The sequence below is a fragment of the Sipha flava genome, unplaced genomic scaffold, assembly GCF_003268045.1.
Source record: "Sipha flava isolate LNK unplaced genomic scaffold, YSA_version1 174_pilon_pilon, whole genome shotgun sequence".
Classification (NCBI taxonomy): Eukaryota; Metazoa; Arthropoda; class Insecta; order Hemiptera; family Aphididae; genus Sipha; species Sipha flava.
Genome location: NW_020272000.1, coordinates 792,776 through 810,378, shown reverse-complemented (window position 1 = coordinate 810,378; position 17,603 = coordinate 792,776). Strand labels below are relative to the sequence as shown.

Here is a 17,603-nt window from a genome sequence, read left to right as displayed (position 1 = left end):
ATTTTTAGACATTTTTAAATTATTTACTATTTGTTCTAAGATGTACAATTTCTAAATTAAAGAGTTTTAATGATATATCTTTGTTTGATGTATATTTTACAATTTTTGTTTTGTTTAACATAATAAATCCATTTTCATTAAAAGAACCATCTATATGATTGATATTCAGCCAAACAAATAAAGCTATTCCTGTTGATTCCAGTTTGATATTAATTTCTTTCTCGTCTTCTTGCCAAATTTTAGAAACCTAAATAAGGGAAAAATATATTATATTAAAAAAATTATTTTTTTTATTATATAATATGAAAAGGACTATTTTGTCTCTTTTTTTAAGAGTAAATGAGACCACCTATTGTACTAGGATGGCACTGTTGAATGATTTCTCCTCATTTACTTCCCGAAGTTCCTCAACTTAGATTTTTATTATTTTGTTGGACAGTCATTTATGCATTTTAATATTCCACTTATAAGGCAAATAAAACTTATTCCCCAATCTTGTTTTTTTTTACAATAGTTTGTTGTTCAGTTTAAAATTGTAAAATTGCATTGTAAAAGTGTACTTCAAGATATTCTACTAAAATTACTTCAATAAAGGGGTTTTTTTGGTTGTACTAATAATGATATAAATACTTATACTTTATCTGCTAATTTTTTAGAATACCTTTACCTTTCAAATTATGTGTCCCAAATTAGTGTATTTATTAAAGTAATGTTTTTCAAACTATGAGGTGCGTTTCCCTAGGGAGACGCTAGCATTTATTAGGGAAGCACAAGGCAAATATTTATGTTGTATTTTCTCTATTATATATTTATTTTTAGATTGACAGTAATTCAATTTTAATAAAATAACAAAAAAATGTTATTTTATTTAGGTATGAGAGGCTTGTTAAAATGTTTTCATTTTGGTAAGGCATGAACCAAAATTGTTGGGAATTGCTGTATTAAAGTATATTAATTTATTTATCTAAAAGTAGTTATATCAATATTTGATGTATTTATATTAAGAAAAGTGTAATGTGTAATATTCTGTTTTTGCACACATTTGAATGTGTATAATATATACATAAACAATATGTACTAACTATTCTAAGGAAAAAGTAAATTCTAAATCCCCTTCTATACTTAAATCCATAGGTATATAGTAAAAAATAGTTGTTTTTTTTAATAATTATTTGCAGATAGTTGGTATAATATAAGGAATAGTTGTTATTCAGTATATAATTTATAGATTACAAATTATGGTTTCTAAATTAATTAATCAAGATTTATCATTAATTAGGTTTTATTTTTTTTGATTTATTATACCATATAACCTCATAATACTAATAATTTATTATTTATTGTATGTATTGTATTATCAAATGCTATATTTACAAACTAGTAAGTTAGTAATATAAATTTCATACTATAAGTGAATAGTAAGTTTTGATAAGTATTCACAATAAATTCACAATAATCTAAAATACTAACCAATATATTAGGCGACTTATAACCAATAATCTTGTTAAGTGATGAGGGGAACAAGTAGTTTGATGGAGAGGCCTCAGTCGTATTCAAATTATTATAATATAACTTTGTGTGCAAAAAACAAGATTGAATCTGTTGGGTTATATTTAGCCCACATTTATCTGTCATTGATTTTAACCAATTAAAATAATTTTTGTTCATAATTAACTGAGCTCCATTTTTTTTCTAAAATATATAAAAAAAAAAATTTAACTAGTACCAATATTAAAAATATTTATAATTAATAAGCAAGTACTAACCAATAATATAGTGTCTGATATATAAGTAGCAAGTGGTATATTGCTTTCCCAGCTATATATCTCTATTTTACAAATTACTTCCGAGTCGACTAACATATCAGAAACAAGATAAATGGTCAAATTATTTGATATTTCTAATTCTGGAACTACAATAATTGGTGAAAAAAAATCAATTGCACTATAGTGTAGCATTTTCCATCGTTGATCATAATCTAAGAACAAAAATTACATATTAAATTAGTATATAATAAAACAGTTGCTTAAATTATTAACTTAATATTAGTCATGAGAATATTTTAGGGGGGCGAAAGGGCGATTGCCCCCCCTGAATACGTGTCCCAGTCCATATTAGTGAAAAATCAAATAAAACACAAGCGTAACATTGAATACACAGACAGGTGTTAAAAAAGAATGACACAAAAGTCAATTCTAATCGGATCCGGCATAAGATTAAAAAAAAAAAAAAAAAAACCACAAATATTAAGGATTCATCTGATTTAAATATAACAAAAAATGTTACTTGTTCATTTTGAGCCTGAATTAAAGAAAAAATGCGAGTCCCTCCTCTAGAAGTAAGTCTAAATAGGCCCCTGATATAAAAGCCCAATTATTTACTTATATATTATTAATTTTTTTATCAATTTATAATATTTAATTAATTTTTACCAATTGATGACCAAGTAGGTGCTTGCCAAACATCATTTAGCTGCCAGTATAAAGCACCCATTGTTAAACCTCTGCCGTCTTTTAATAATGTGTTTCTATGTTTTCGATACCACTCGGTTTGTATTCTCATAGCTCTAGCTTGAACAATCTATAATATAATAATATTTATTGAAAACTAAAAGTTGGTTTTAATATTAAATACTTACTTGACTTAAGTATACATAATCACTAACAGTTGGTTTTAATGGGACAGGTAAATTAGATTCTATTTGATATAACATAAATCCATAGCCTAAAGGTAGATGTTGTCTATGAATTAGTGCGGGCGAGGGAAAATTAATTAAATCATTTTCATCTAGAGCATTTTGCAATGTTTGATAAGCAGGAAGAGACTGTAATCCATATTCTGATGCAAATCTAGTCCATGGAAAAAAAATTGAACTCCAACTATTTACTTCATAATTATAATAGTGGACTAAAAGAACAATATATTAATTATTACCTTAATATTTGATTAAAATAGAATATTTGTTACCATCTCCATATAAACCACTATATGGATTTTCTGCTATATAGTTTTCTTCTTCAGACTTTAATCCGTTTGTTGGACTCGACACCAAATAATATCTTGATTTATCCTCCTCTGATACTATTTTTTTTATTGTGTTGACATATAGTGCAATATAGTCAGAAGCAAAGAAAGAAAAATTGTTTCTTGTTCCGTACCAATTACCTCTCAATGCAGCTTCATTTTCATTATTACCTGCCCACAATACTATACTGGGATGATGTTGTAATCTTCTAATTTGTTGTTTTATTTCTATCCTTACTGTTTCTAAAAACTGTTCATTTGCTGGGTACATATTACAAGCAAACATCATATCTTGCCATATCATAATACCTAATTTGTCACAAATCTAGGAAGATAATTTAAGATTAATGGCATTTATTTATATATATAGTAAAGTATATATAATATATTACTTTATAAAAATCATCAGATTCATACACTCCGCCACCCCATATACGAATAGTATTCATATGAACTTTTTTCGCTGATGTTAATAAATAATTAATAACATCTTTATTATTCATTTTCTCTGGAAATATATTGGCTGGTATATAATTAGAACCTTTAGAAAATATTGCTACACCATTGATTTTAAAATAAAAAGATAACCCTGAAACAATAATTCCTTATTAAATTATATTCGAAATATACACTATATAGTATATTATACCCATATTTGGATATTTTTCGTCTATTGGTTCTTGAATAAGTTCTACTGTTCTAAATCCTATACAAATATTTTTTGATTGAATGTTATTTATAGTATTAAATTCTATACTTAAATTATACAATGGCTGTTCTCCGTATCCATTCGGCCACCAAGTATTTACATCAGCCTAAAATGTAAATTATATTATATAAGTTATAGGTAATTAAGTATCACGACATTCGGCTGACAACTATTGGGCAGACAGTACATAGGCCAACGAAATATAATAAAATACAATTTTTAATATTTTTACAATTTTATATTATTCATTAAGTTCTTATACTTATAGTTCTTATATCTGTGCTTATCGAATTCACTGTATAAGAAGTATATTGTGTAAACCCAATCGTTTTAAAAATATATTTATTAATTTAATAATTAAAAATGTTGAATAAATTATTTATTAAAAAATGAAGAAAATAGAAAAGAAAATTATAATTGTTATTGTAGGTGATAATCTGATAACTTAGAGGCAAGGCCGTAACTGGAAAAAAATTTCGGGAGGGGGTCCAACATTATTATTTAATAAAATTTATAGTTAATAAACTATATTCACCGCTAAAATGTTTATACTTTTGAAAATTTTGGGAGGGGGGTCGGACCTCTGTATCCACCCTCCCAGTTACGGCCATGCCTAGAGGGCTGCATCCGAATTGGACCCCGAATAATTTTAGGTACTACACTAGTATATACTACGACCTAGAGTACCTACTTAGTTGTTGCGAGTTTACGTAGAATACGAAAGATATAACAGTTATTGTAGTCATTCAATATTAACAAGTTTTTGTGGCATTTTGTTATAGTCGATCTATTAGCTTATACAGTAAATTTGATAAGCACAGATATAAGAACATAATGAATTATGTAAAATTATAAAAAATTTAAAAATTATATATTATTATATTTTGTCGACCTCATCTACTCATTCCCAATAAATTACAGTAGGTGACTTATACAAAGTCTTAATCTAGGTATATAAATATATCTAATACAGTATCTGTTTACATTTGCATAGAATTATACAAAATAAAAATCAAACTATTTTTATATATTTATCTATTTTAAGTCTACACAGACTACAGAAAATACTTATGTAATTTGTTCAAAACTAATTTTACTATATAATATATAAGTTTTATTTTTAAAATTCTTAGTACGTATTAAAAAAATTATGAGTTATCATTTTTTAAATGTTGTAAATTATGATTCGTAATATATACTTATACTAAATAAATGATTTAATTAGGGATTTGAGGCATAGTTATTAATTTAACCCCTAATAACATTAAAATTATTTATATTATATTTGAATAGGAAAACTAATTGAAAATATCACATTTTAACTATAAGTTTTAATGGTGTTATTAAAATAATTAAAAATAAAATAAAAATTAGTAATTGGTTAATACTCTTAAATTGGTAGGTATATAAATAACAAAAAAAATAGTTTATATATAGAAATAAATAAATAAATCGATAATTTTTTACAAATATAATACTCCAGGCTAAGCATATATTTATATATATATATATAAAATATTTTCTGTTAGTATTTTAAAATAATCAATTAAAAACATTGTTGAGTTACCGAAGGCACGTATAATTCAATCGCTGCGTGTGTTTCATTTTGAACGCATATACCATTACAACAATCTTGTTCATTACTTAAAATATTATGTTCAGTATTTAAAATTAATTTAACTTTAGCATCAGTAATACTTCCAAAGCATTTGACATATATATCTGTTTTTAATAACCAGTGTGAAGCATTTACTCTAATTGTATAGGTTTTAATACTCTCTAATAAATTATTTTGAAACATAACCAAACGTACGCTTTTCCTAAAACATTTACAAAACATCCATTAACATTCTGTTATAATTCTTATCCATATTTGCTTCCAATTAGTATACCATATTCCAATAGAGGGAAATGCAGGTCCCCAATCCCATCCGAATGAACTTTGCATTTTTCTTACGTAGTTGACATGACATTCGCCATTATATTCTTTTGGAACACAAAATGGTGGTATTTTATTTGATGAATTATTGAAATAAATGTTCGCCATACGTATAGACGACTTAATTATGACTTCTAGCACATTTTTTTCTTTCTAATATTATAAAATAAAAAATACACATATCAGGATAAAATACAAAAACCTACAACAATTTTAAGTAAATGTTACATACCTCAAGGTACTGCTCAACTGAAAAGGTGTACTTTACAAACATATTATTCGTTGAGCCAATTAGTTTTTTATTCAAATATATTTCACTAATTGTATCTATTCCATCAAAAATAATAAATTTCTTATTGAATAATTCCAAATTTGAATCAACTAAAAATATTTAAAATAGAATATGTATAATTAAGTAAATGGATCAAGCGGTATAAGGCATTTGTCTAAACACACAGTCATTGGTTTTAACCCATTATCAGTGGTTTCATTTTATGGATGGGACACCTGCGAGAAAAGAAACCACCAACTTACTACCGTTTCACTATAATAAAAACATCCAACGTTCAGTAGCCCTAACTTGTCACAGATGAATTTAAAAAAAAAAAAATACAATAAAATTGTCATAAATCGAATGTATACTTTCTACTTTTTAAATATTGGTAGTCAATACATATACGATTTTACTACTTTATTATCAATGATATAAAATTAATATGAGTTGAATAAATAGTTGAATTAATTATTAAAGAATATATTTAATATGTGCGTATTATTTTTTGATGATATATAAATTGAAACAATGGAAAAGTAAGCCATGCATTATACATCAGTAACGCGGGTGGCAGTCTATAAATATTATACTTTATACTACACAAGGTATTTAAAGAAACCTTATTTAACCTATCATGATCTTTGTGAGTTGTGGTTAACCTTTTTTTTTTCATTCATTTTGAATACTATAACCTAACTGTTATTGGAGAATTTTTTTTAACAACAGCAGTACAACATCAGCACTAATCAAAATCATAGGTACATATTGAAATTTTGTAATTTAAATAACAATGTATAACTCTTCAATATACACTTATATACTCAAACTATAATTCATAGATATGTAAATAGTATTAGGTAATACCGTCAAAACAAGTGTGTATTAAAAAAAAATTGATATTGTTTTATTATAGTGACTGAGAATATTAGTGTTTACAAATATTATCGTAATATATAGAATATATATATACCGTGTGTTCAATTTTAAAGGTAACAAGAAATATTTCGAACGCATGACCTTGCATTTAATTCGAGTTTTTTTTACAGGATACAGGACATATAAATGCATATGTTTTTGATAAATTCTAATTTTTAACTTTTTTTTTATCTGCGTATGCGCAGTAAAATTAAAATTTCTTAAATAAGAATCATCATTTTTGACAGTGGATTTGGATTGCTCTATTTTTTTTTGAGTAACTTTGATCTTTACAGTTTCTTGATATGTTCAAAATTGACATTTTTAATACAGTCGAAAGTTTTAAATTAGGTAATTCGTATTTATCACATATTTCAACGCATTTTCCAACAAGATGAGGATCCTACCCATAATACAATTTTTGTTCGAGAATACCTTAACCAAACTTTTGGCAATAAATGGATGGGTACATATGGTCCAGCACAATGGCTCGCTAGATCACCTAATATAACACCGTTTGATTATTTTTTATGGGGACATTTAAAAGCAGTAGTTTATGAAAATCCACCTATTAATCTTGATAATTTGAAAAATAAAATAAACATGGCGTGTAATGAACTCACCGAAGATCAAATAATAGCAGCTATACAAAGAGAACTACTTAGACGAATGGAAACATGCATTGAAAATAATGACAATAATTTTGAACAGTATATGGAATAATAAATTATTATTATTTTCTAATGATATTTGTTTATAAATTCAATGTTATAATAAATACACCTTGTAGTTTTAATAAAAATAAATTGTTATAATAATACCTGTAAATGTTTGATTAAGATACGTAGAGCGTTGAAATATGCGATAAATACGAATTACCTAATTTAAAACTTTCGACCGTCTTAAAAATGTCAATTTTGAGCATATCAAAAAACTGTAAAAATCAAAGTTGCTCAAAAAAATAGAGTAAACCAAATTCAGTGTCAAAAATGATGATTCTTATTTAAGAAATTTTTATTTTACTCGCATGCGTTGATAAAAAAAAAGTTAAAAATTAGAATTTATAAAAAACATATGTATTTATATGTCCTGTATCCTGTAAAAAAAACCCAAATCGAATTCAAGATCATGCATTCGAAATATCTCCTGTTACCTTTAAAATTGAACACACGGTATCGGTATGTATATATATATATTTATCTGGGTATGTAAACATATAGTTTTATAGCATAAATATTTCACACTAATTGTAATTATCAACTTGTAAAAAATATTTTGAACTTCCTAATTAACATTGATGAAAAAAAAAAAAAATTAAAATTAATTTAACCTAAATTTTAAATTCCAATAGTTTTTTAAAATAGTTTATATTTGCTTACCCATACCTACATTTTTTTTTTTTAGTAAAAGTACACTTATTAATTATTAAACAATACAAACTTAGAGGCCATTCCAGGAGCGTATTGATGGGGGAAACGATCGCTCTTCCCTGAATCCGTATTTAAAGAATCGATTATACGAGTACCTATATGAGACACACATTACAAATTTTTTTAATGTGGATCATTTTATAACGAAATCAAATTACGTATGGCTGTAAATACTGAATTTGGCTTTTTTCAAGTCTATACTTAGTGAAAAATCAAATAAAATACAAGCGTAACTTTCAAAACACAAATAGATGTTATAAAAGAACTACACAAAAGTCGATTTTAAGTGGATCCGACATTAGATTAAAAAAAACCACAAATATTAAGGATTCACCTAGTTTAAATACTACCAAAATTTGACTTGTAAATGTTGAGCCTGAATTTAAGAAGAAAATTGAGTTGCCTCCTCTTCCCATAGAAATAAGTCTAAATACGCCCTTGGGACATTCCAATATCTAAAATAACCATTTTACATTATTCTTAAATTAAATAATGCTATAGTTAAAAGCAGCGATTTCCAAAGTGTTCAATATTAAGGGTTCCGCAAGGTGTATATGAATATTGAGAACGGTAATTGTTGTAAATAATAATCAAGAACTTTCTTTAAAAGATTTTTTGGAGTATAGGTTTTACAATAAATAAATACAAATTGGGATCAAGTTGGAGTTAGAGACGTTGGGGTTCCATGAAATAAAAAGTATTTTCTAAGGGTTCCGTGATCGTAAAAGTTTGGGAACTGCTGGTTAAACGTATACAATTTATTTATTTCTACATACTTTTAATATCTAATATTCTAATATCTAATATCTAATGTTATCATAATAAAAGGGTTGCTCAAAATATTGGTGACATTATAGAGGGACCTCGGCCTCAAAAAGATTGTTAACTGCTGAACAAAACATTGTCTAACAAAAATCTAATATTTGTGATAACGATATATATTTTATACATCAAATATACATATATATGTTAAAATTAATAAATCGCGTTTAAATCATAAGTAAAACATGGTACCAAAACAGAAAAAAATAGCAATATAAAACCGAAATTCCTATAAATATACATCATGCAATTTTAGAATCGAAAACTTCAGTCTATTCTGCTTCTATTTTTATCTATATTCTATGAGAATAAGCAAATTCCATAAAATCTAAGCCTTGATTTCAACCAAGAAAAAACCAAAAATCACTTTTTAATCGTTCTTCGAAAGTAATGATTTATCATTGTTTCCCGTGAGGAATGAATTGACAAAAGGATCCAAACTATTTAGTTTTTAACCACTTATTACAGCATTTCTATTATAAATCCATATTTAATCTACGTATTAAACGTATTAAATATGTATTTTATATGTTTGTTGTAAATACGTTTATATTTTCTACCTAGAATCTTAAATAATTTCTTAAAAATTAGATATTTTTTACTGTAGCATTCATTTAAATATTAAATTACTATTATATTTTTAATAATAGGCTTACATTGTTATAAAATTCAAAAACTGTTTAGAATTTTGTAAATTTAAAGTTTACATATACCATCGTAAACACACAATGTGTGGATGTTACGTTACACAAGTAGTAATACAAATGGAATAATTATAAATTAGTAATAGTTTTACCAATTCTATATAGGTGCAGTTATTACAATAGTCAGTAAAATTAAGTCTTAATTATGTAAATTACAATAAATATATATAAAACACAAAAATTGTTCTCTTGAACTTCACTGAAGTACGAAATAAATCTTGTTCTGATATTTGGTGATTATTATTCATTGATTAATTCAGTAGCTGTGTTGACCGGCTACTCAAAATACGGGAAACTTGCTTTATTTATTAATTAATTTTTTTTTTAGGTACTTAAAAAGCTATAAATTTATGTACGATAATATTGACAATGTTTACAAGATGTCAAATCTGCCACGACGGCCTTATCGATGTGACATCGTTAGAAATTGGAAAACCCGGTCAACTATAAAATATATATTATTTTTAAAATGATAAAAAACGAGAAATCTAGTTCTTAACTTTAAATCAAGAATGGGAAAGGATTCTGTTCCTTGTTTGATAAAATGAACGTGAATGTAAACTTCCTTTTTTAAATGAACTTTCCAAGTATTTTTCATTACACCTATACAAAAATGTATTACATACAAAATAAATATATTTGAACGCACGGTAGTGCACCGGCCAAGTTCCAGCAATGCCAGTGTATCTTTACAAAAACTAATTCGCCCGGTTTTTCTAACCCATATATCTCTGTTGCCTCTTAAGATAAACTTTTTAAATTTAAAATACAGATTAATCTCAAGTAGCTTAGGATGCTGTAAGAAAATGAAGCCTCTTATTGTACAATTTCGAAATGGGAGGATTTCTAAATTTGAAATTTTGTTACTAACTTACTCACTCACTGATCATCAAAATTATAAGACACTTCCCGTATAGGTAGAAACGTAAAATTTGGCACAAAGGTAGGTTTTACAGTGTAACTAAAGGAAAAATCTAAAAATTGAATTATTTTCAAAATTAATGCTGTTTTAGAGAGTGTATTTCTAAACGTATGAAGTGGCACGCTTAACACGCATAAACGTTTTCTTTCTTTCAAACAGTGTTACAATATAGCAATAAAAAATTGTTTGTAGTTGACTTATATATATATATATATATTTATAAAACATAATAATGTTTTCGTACATTTATTTTATTCAAATAGAAAATATAATATAATTATTCAAATACAGAATATTTTAATAATATTCGTCGGTATACGGACGATAATTTTACGTGGTAAAATCATAAGAAAACATTGATCAATGTATGATTTCGAACGGATTTCGACCAAGTTCGAAATCATCAGCCGAGCTTATGTGCACCAACATCAATTTCCCATTTGCTTAGCTTATGCCATTACCATCCATAAGTCAGAGATTAAATTTGCCAAATGCTTTGTTAGATGTTGGCAACTCAACATCCTCGCGTGGTCAAGCGTACGTGGCCCTCTCCAGGATGACGAGCCTCCAGAGAGTTCACTTAATTAATTTTGATCCCTGTTAGGTGAAAGCCAAGGATAGTGCCATTGTTGAATATAACTGTCTAAGAACATTATATAGGCCAGACTTAAACAGAGTTAAACAGACTTAACAGACATTATATCTAAAAAGTGTCGACGACGAAAAATAAAAGACCATACTTGGCTATCATTGCCTGGTATTGACGACGCTCAAGAGTTCAATTTCTCAGCTCTTCAACAGAAACTCAAACGGTCTTACAAGAGAAAATCTACGACATATAAAAAAAATGTAAAAAAAAAAAAACCGGATGGACTCCGCTGTACAGTGGGGGGTAGAGTGCACCTCGTTTATAGGATAGGTCATTACAATGGATTTCTTAAATTTGAATGCAATGATAGGTATCATTGTGTACGAATAACGATTTTGAACAGAGATGATTTATTAGATATATATAAAAAAATATTATATATGTATATATTATTATTATATTATAATAATCTTATATATAGAAAGCAGTCTTCCGAAAATTTTCTATTTAGATATAATTTCTATATAAATATCTTATATAACTATATTTAATTAACAAAAAATGAGTCGAAACGGCTCTTATTATTTTATTAGGAAAAATCAAATATTTCAAATGCCTATAAGTTGCTTAAAAATCAGTATAATATTTTGAAAAAAATATGCTTAAAGAAAATGCCAAAATTAATAACTAGTAAAAATTTCAAGTTTCTGCGACTTTTACTTTTTAAATAATAACAAATATTTAAAATCGTTTGAGGATAAATCATTATTTAACGCAATTTCGTAAAAATTTGAATTTAAACGGTCATAAAAATTTTTCCTTAAAGTCCGGTAGAAGTTTTTTATAGTTTTTTAAGAAATATCATATGGATAACCTAGTATTAAAATTTTGAACCTTAGTATAAACAGAATAAATTTTATGAATTTTTATTTACAAAATAATTTGCAAATTATAGTGATTTTGACACACATTTTATACAAATTTGAACTTAGGCTTATAAAAAAAAAATTGTGTGAAACGATTTCCAATTTTTTTTAGATGCAGTAAGTATAGCTTATAATGAACAATATATTAAATTTTCAAGAGTTTATGAACAGCCACATTATTTTTATAGATATTTAAAAAAAAAAGTACTTAGAAAAATCAAAAATTTAAATTATCTATAAATAAAACAAAATATGTCAAAACACTTTGAAAACTTAATCATGTTTAAAAGACGCGTGAAAATTTGAGGTGTTTGCGTTTTTTAGTTTTTGAGTTATAGCAAATTCCAAAAACCGATATGATTTGTCAGTCTAGAATATTATATATTATATTACATTTTATATGTAATTTTATGTCAATATTCGCTGTTCAAACGCTTATAAAATAAAATTGTACCTATGGATTTCAATCATTTTTGAATGACAATAAGAAAAACTTCTGTAGAATCATATATTAAATTTTCAAGTATTATGTACCAGACAATTTTTTTTTATTAACAATTAAAAAAAAAAAAAATTGTAAAAAAATCGAATATTTCAAATGCCTATAAGTTGTTTAAAAGTCAATAATATATTTTGAAAAAAAAGTTGCTTGAAGAAAATGCCAATCTTAACAACTGGTAAAAATTTCAAGTTACTGCGATTTACACTTTTTGAATTATAACAAATATTTAAAATCGTTTGATGATAAATCGTTATTTTATGCAATTTTGTAAGAAATTTCAAACGATCGTAACATTTTTTTCTTAAAGTCTGGAAAAAATGTTTTTATAGTTTTTTGAAGAATAACTTAAATATTTACTTTCCTTTTAGAAAAGTTGCTATTAAGAAAATCGAAGAATTTTTACTGCCCCAAAACGTGATGACAGACGCAAAAATAAAAAAAATAAAATAAAATTAAAAATTTAAAAAAAAAAATAATAATAACACGTTGTCCACGATGCTGAAGCCAACAGAAATAAATGATATTCCCAAAAAAAACCTAATGGTGAAAAAACGCCAAGTCCCAAACTTCCTCCCAAAAAAGTCGGCCTATCACAGTAGTGAAATCTACATTGTGGCCAAGTCTGGTATTTTTTAATTCATAGCCTCACTGCACTCCTACATTAAAAAGTAACACTCCTCTTTTATTTGTATTGTTTAACACTTGGCCAGTTTCTGAATGAGGCATAAAACTTCACTATCGAATATACTCATTTGTGACTTGCGTGGGTGATGAGGAGAAGAGAACTTAGAAAAAAGAAAAAGGTTTCGATTTTTTCTCAAAAAAGACAGCGAATCTTAATAGGTAGTGGTATCTACATGGCAGCCAAGTCTAGTTTATGCCTCATTCAGAAACTGGCCAAGTGTTAAACCAACTAATCAAGGTAATTTAAATAAAAATGTTTAGCGGTTACCAAGTTTAATAAAAATTAAATTTATTCGTAGATAATTTTTATATAGCCGTAAGATTTGGATGTCGCGTCGATATTGACGATTATGAATATTTAAGTAAATTTGGATAAAATTATGGCATTCTTCATACTCCAGCAATAACCATAACAAATTACAGTTATAACTAATAAGAAATTAGAATAACTGAATATTAATAGGTACACTGCATAATCAGTGGAGTACATACGGGTGGTTTCCGGGTTCAAACCCCCCTCCCCAGGGCCAAAAAAAAAAAAAAAATTGTTTTATTATTGATGATGAGTAATATATTCGTAGTTTCATTATTACGCTTTGAACTTAAAATATACACCCATACAAATATTATAATAATTAAATAATTATATTGATAGGTGTTTGAAAAAGTTTGTTAACTATACTGTTTTTATAATTCAATAGCTATTAATTTACTGTAATGTAAAAGTAAACTGTAAATTGATAAAAAAGTTGTATAAAATAATATCTATTTATAGCAGTTATCTGTGCAACGAAAAAAAAAAGATAACGATTATTTCTGTTAAACCCCCTCCAGAGCAATATTGAATGTACGCCTCTGTGTATAATAACTAATAACTCATAAAATAATTATAATATGAGCTTCTACAATTTACATTTTATAGGGAAAAGCAGAGTTCAAATTTTTTCTAAAATTTCGGAGTGACCGAGGCGTGGATAAGTTCCAATATTTTTTTAAAATGGTAAATATAGTAATATAATTAAATTTTGTAATAAGATAAGTTGAATCTCTTAAAACTCACCTTTTGAAAAAATAATTACCTACCTACTCAGTCAATTTTTCGAGTCACCACAATTAATATTAATATCGTATAATCGAAATTTATTGAAATACCCGATTTTGTCAACATTTAATTTTCTAATATTTATACAAATTATTTACAACTTTCCGATTAATATTTTTTTGGCTATAAGGAAATTCTAAATAAATAAATAAGGTGTTTCATAATTAATAGATGAATTGTATAGTAAGTAACGAGAAAAAGTAGAAAAAAAATAAAAATAATAATTACAATAATATAATAATATATAATACAATTAAACTAGTTGTGTTTTTAACATCATTTATGTTACAGGAAAACAGGTCTAAATGTGTAGAATTCCCAATTGACATGAGTGTGTAAGTAGGAGAATTTAGAATATAATTGGTTTTTATTTGTTTTAAGAAAAATAAATTATTGTTTCTAGTTTTAGCAATATTAATTTTAAAATTAAGATTTTCAAGTAAAGAATTACAATCTATTTCATTATTAAATAATATAATAAAAAAATTTAAGATAATTTCTACGATTTTTGAGAGAAGTTATATTAAAAAACCTAAGATCCCATCATAACTAGAATAAGGAGGTCTATCTACTTTACATTTAAAAGAAATAAATCGTAAGAAAAAGTTTTATATAGATTCGAGAGTTTGAATAGAGGTTATAATGTTTGGGGACCAAATTAGTACGGAGTATTCTAATCGAGATCTAACTAAAGAATAATATATATTTTTCAACACAAATGGGTTATAAAAATCAGAGCAACATTGTTTAAGGAAACCTAATCTGAAAGCTGCTTTATTTTTATTTTATTAATATGATCGTTGAATTTTAATTTTGAATCAAAACAAATGCCTAAATCGTTAATGAGTGATGTACGTTTAAGCGAATGTGCTAATAAATTATAATTATATGCAAGAGAAGTTTTTTTCACCAATACATTTTCCTCTTGTTTCACTCAGTTTCTTAAGTTATTTCTTATAGAGTATACCAACATACTAAATTAATTAAACATTTTTCTAAAAATTAAAAAATAAAAGCAGGTGATCTGAACTTTTCGCGTAGTCTGTAACGATTATTTGTAATGTTTGATCGCAAAATAGAAAAAATTTAGACTAATCCACAGTATTTTCTAGATTTGGTGTAATTACTGGCTATACATATAGAAATGTTGAGATATTAATATATTATGCAATATTCGCGTTGAACACTTGTACACCGTTACAGGTACCCATACTTTTGAAAAATAAATAATAACCGATAGTTAGTGTTTTTAAAGTATAATTTAGTACAATAAAATAATATTAATTAAATTTTTAAACTATTTTATGTCATCATTTATTGAATCCTAATCCCACATTGTTCATATTCCGATTAAATATATTAAGCTTGATTTCAATAAATGAAAAATATTTCTCTAGAGAATATAATAGGTACCTAAAATTGAATAATAAAACAAAAAAATATGTAACAAATTTATAAAAAGTTTTTTAATAAGTATTCTGTACTCGTATGTCAGTTAAGAATTATAATATATTGATATTTAATGGCTTACTTATGGCTAATAAAAAACAAAAAAGAAGATATTTATAAAAATTTCATAGTTACTGCTTTTGCTAAAATTTCTCATAGCAGGATGCAGCTGTTATATATTATAACATTAAAATCAAAAATATATTTTTATTTAATGTTTTTGGTAATTTTTTATCTGAATATTTTTTTTAAAATATATATCAATAAAAATATCTTAATACATTTTGGAGAATTCGAACTTCCTCATCTACCCTAACTTACGCCCATCACACAAGTAAAACAGTTTTAGTCCCCCAGATTAAAAATTCTGATTAGAATTATGTAGTTTTTTAATTGTTGTACAATACGTTTAAATAATCAATTACGAAACGAGATTTTTAAATCGCATTAGGTTTTTTAATTGGTTAAATGACAACTCAGTGGTGACTTATTTGCATTGCAAGTCCGTCCTCGGGTTTCGTATGCGGCTAACATTGTTCGATACGTAAAGTTCTGACAAAATCATGTGGAAGTAGTGAAAATATATATCTACGACAAGGACCTTGAATCATCTGCAGATGCCTCCTCCCACTACCGATTGAATAATCCTGCATGCATAATATAATATTATAATCACCGTCGAAAGTCACCGTGTACGTCCAATCGTCCTCAGACACCCATCGATAAGCTACATCGTTGTACCGGCGCAACGGGTCTTCCTTCAAAACGCCGTTGGCTCGGAGGTCGGCGAACACGCCACCGGGTACCCTTGCTGTCCCCATGATACCTGAAACGTAATGTACAATATGTTGCACTACAGCGATTCGTAATACGTATTTGTCAGCGAGCGAGTTACAACAACGTCAGATTTTCAGCGGTATGACGTGCGCGCGAACATTAGATAGTCAAATGCGCTACGTTGCAGGTAAACACCATGGCCGTCGCCGCTGCACGAACTTACTGGTATTTCCGTTCGAGAAGCGCCAGTCGGACGAGCCCAACGGACATTGGAAAACCGCGGCGGTGGCTGACGCAAAAAAGCAAAGCGCAACCGGTAACGAACGGAACGGCGACAACATTGTCACAAATGCCCGATCCGGTTTACAGGCAAAAGTTGTACTGAATAGTTCAGAGTATACGCTTGGCCATAATATTAAATAGCTCTTCCCAGTACCGTCCGGCCGACCGACTAATAATTTGACGTCTCCCAAATACCGCGATAATGTATACACGCACGGTACGACTTCGTTGGCGCGCGTACCGCCGCTGCAAAGTCCTAAACGATAGCGGTTCCTCGCATATTTTACCGAAACATTTGTGCGTCGTTCATTACCACTTTTATACCCAACCTATCCGTACGCAATACGCGCACGAACTCGTATTTGCTTTGCGTGCTTCATACAATACGTGTAACACACGGTTTTTAAAAACATTTTATTGTCATGTGCGTTTGGTACAATGATACGTGCAATCCGCGCTTAATAATAATTATTGGTGTATTTAATACGTATTGCATACGTGACGCAACACGCATGCTCCCTGCTCAGATCGGTCCCCCTCCCCGCGAACCTAT

The 17,603-nt window shown here is 27.2% G+C and overlaps 1 protein-coding gene across 1 annotated transcript; it reads right to left on the bottom strand.

Moving 5' to 3' along the window:
- Positions 1 to 19: 19 nt before the first annotated feature.
- Positions 20 to 17,531, bottom strand: LOC112680143 (beta-mannosidase). The gene is made up of 13 exons (XM_025550152.1): positions 16,992 to 17,531; positions 16,668 to 16,817; positions 5,905 to 6,053; positions 5,626 to 5,825; positions 5,301 to 5,553; positions 3,674 to 3,839; positions 3,417 to 3,613; positions 2,968 to 3,349; positions 2,639 to 2,907; positions 2,433 to 2,580; positions 1,767 to 1,978; positions 1,471 to 1,692; positions 20 to 247 (listed from the first exon to the last, which is right to left on the bottom strand). Exons 1-13 carry the CDS (start codon positions 17,107 to 17,109, stop codon positions 20 to 22), a joined length of 2,694 nt encoding a protein of 897 aa, XP_025405937.1. The 5' UTR covers positions 17,110 to 17,531.
- Positions 17,532 to 17,603: the final 72 nt, after the last annotated feature.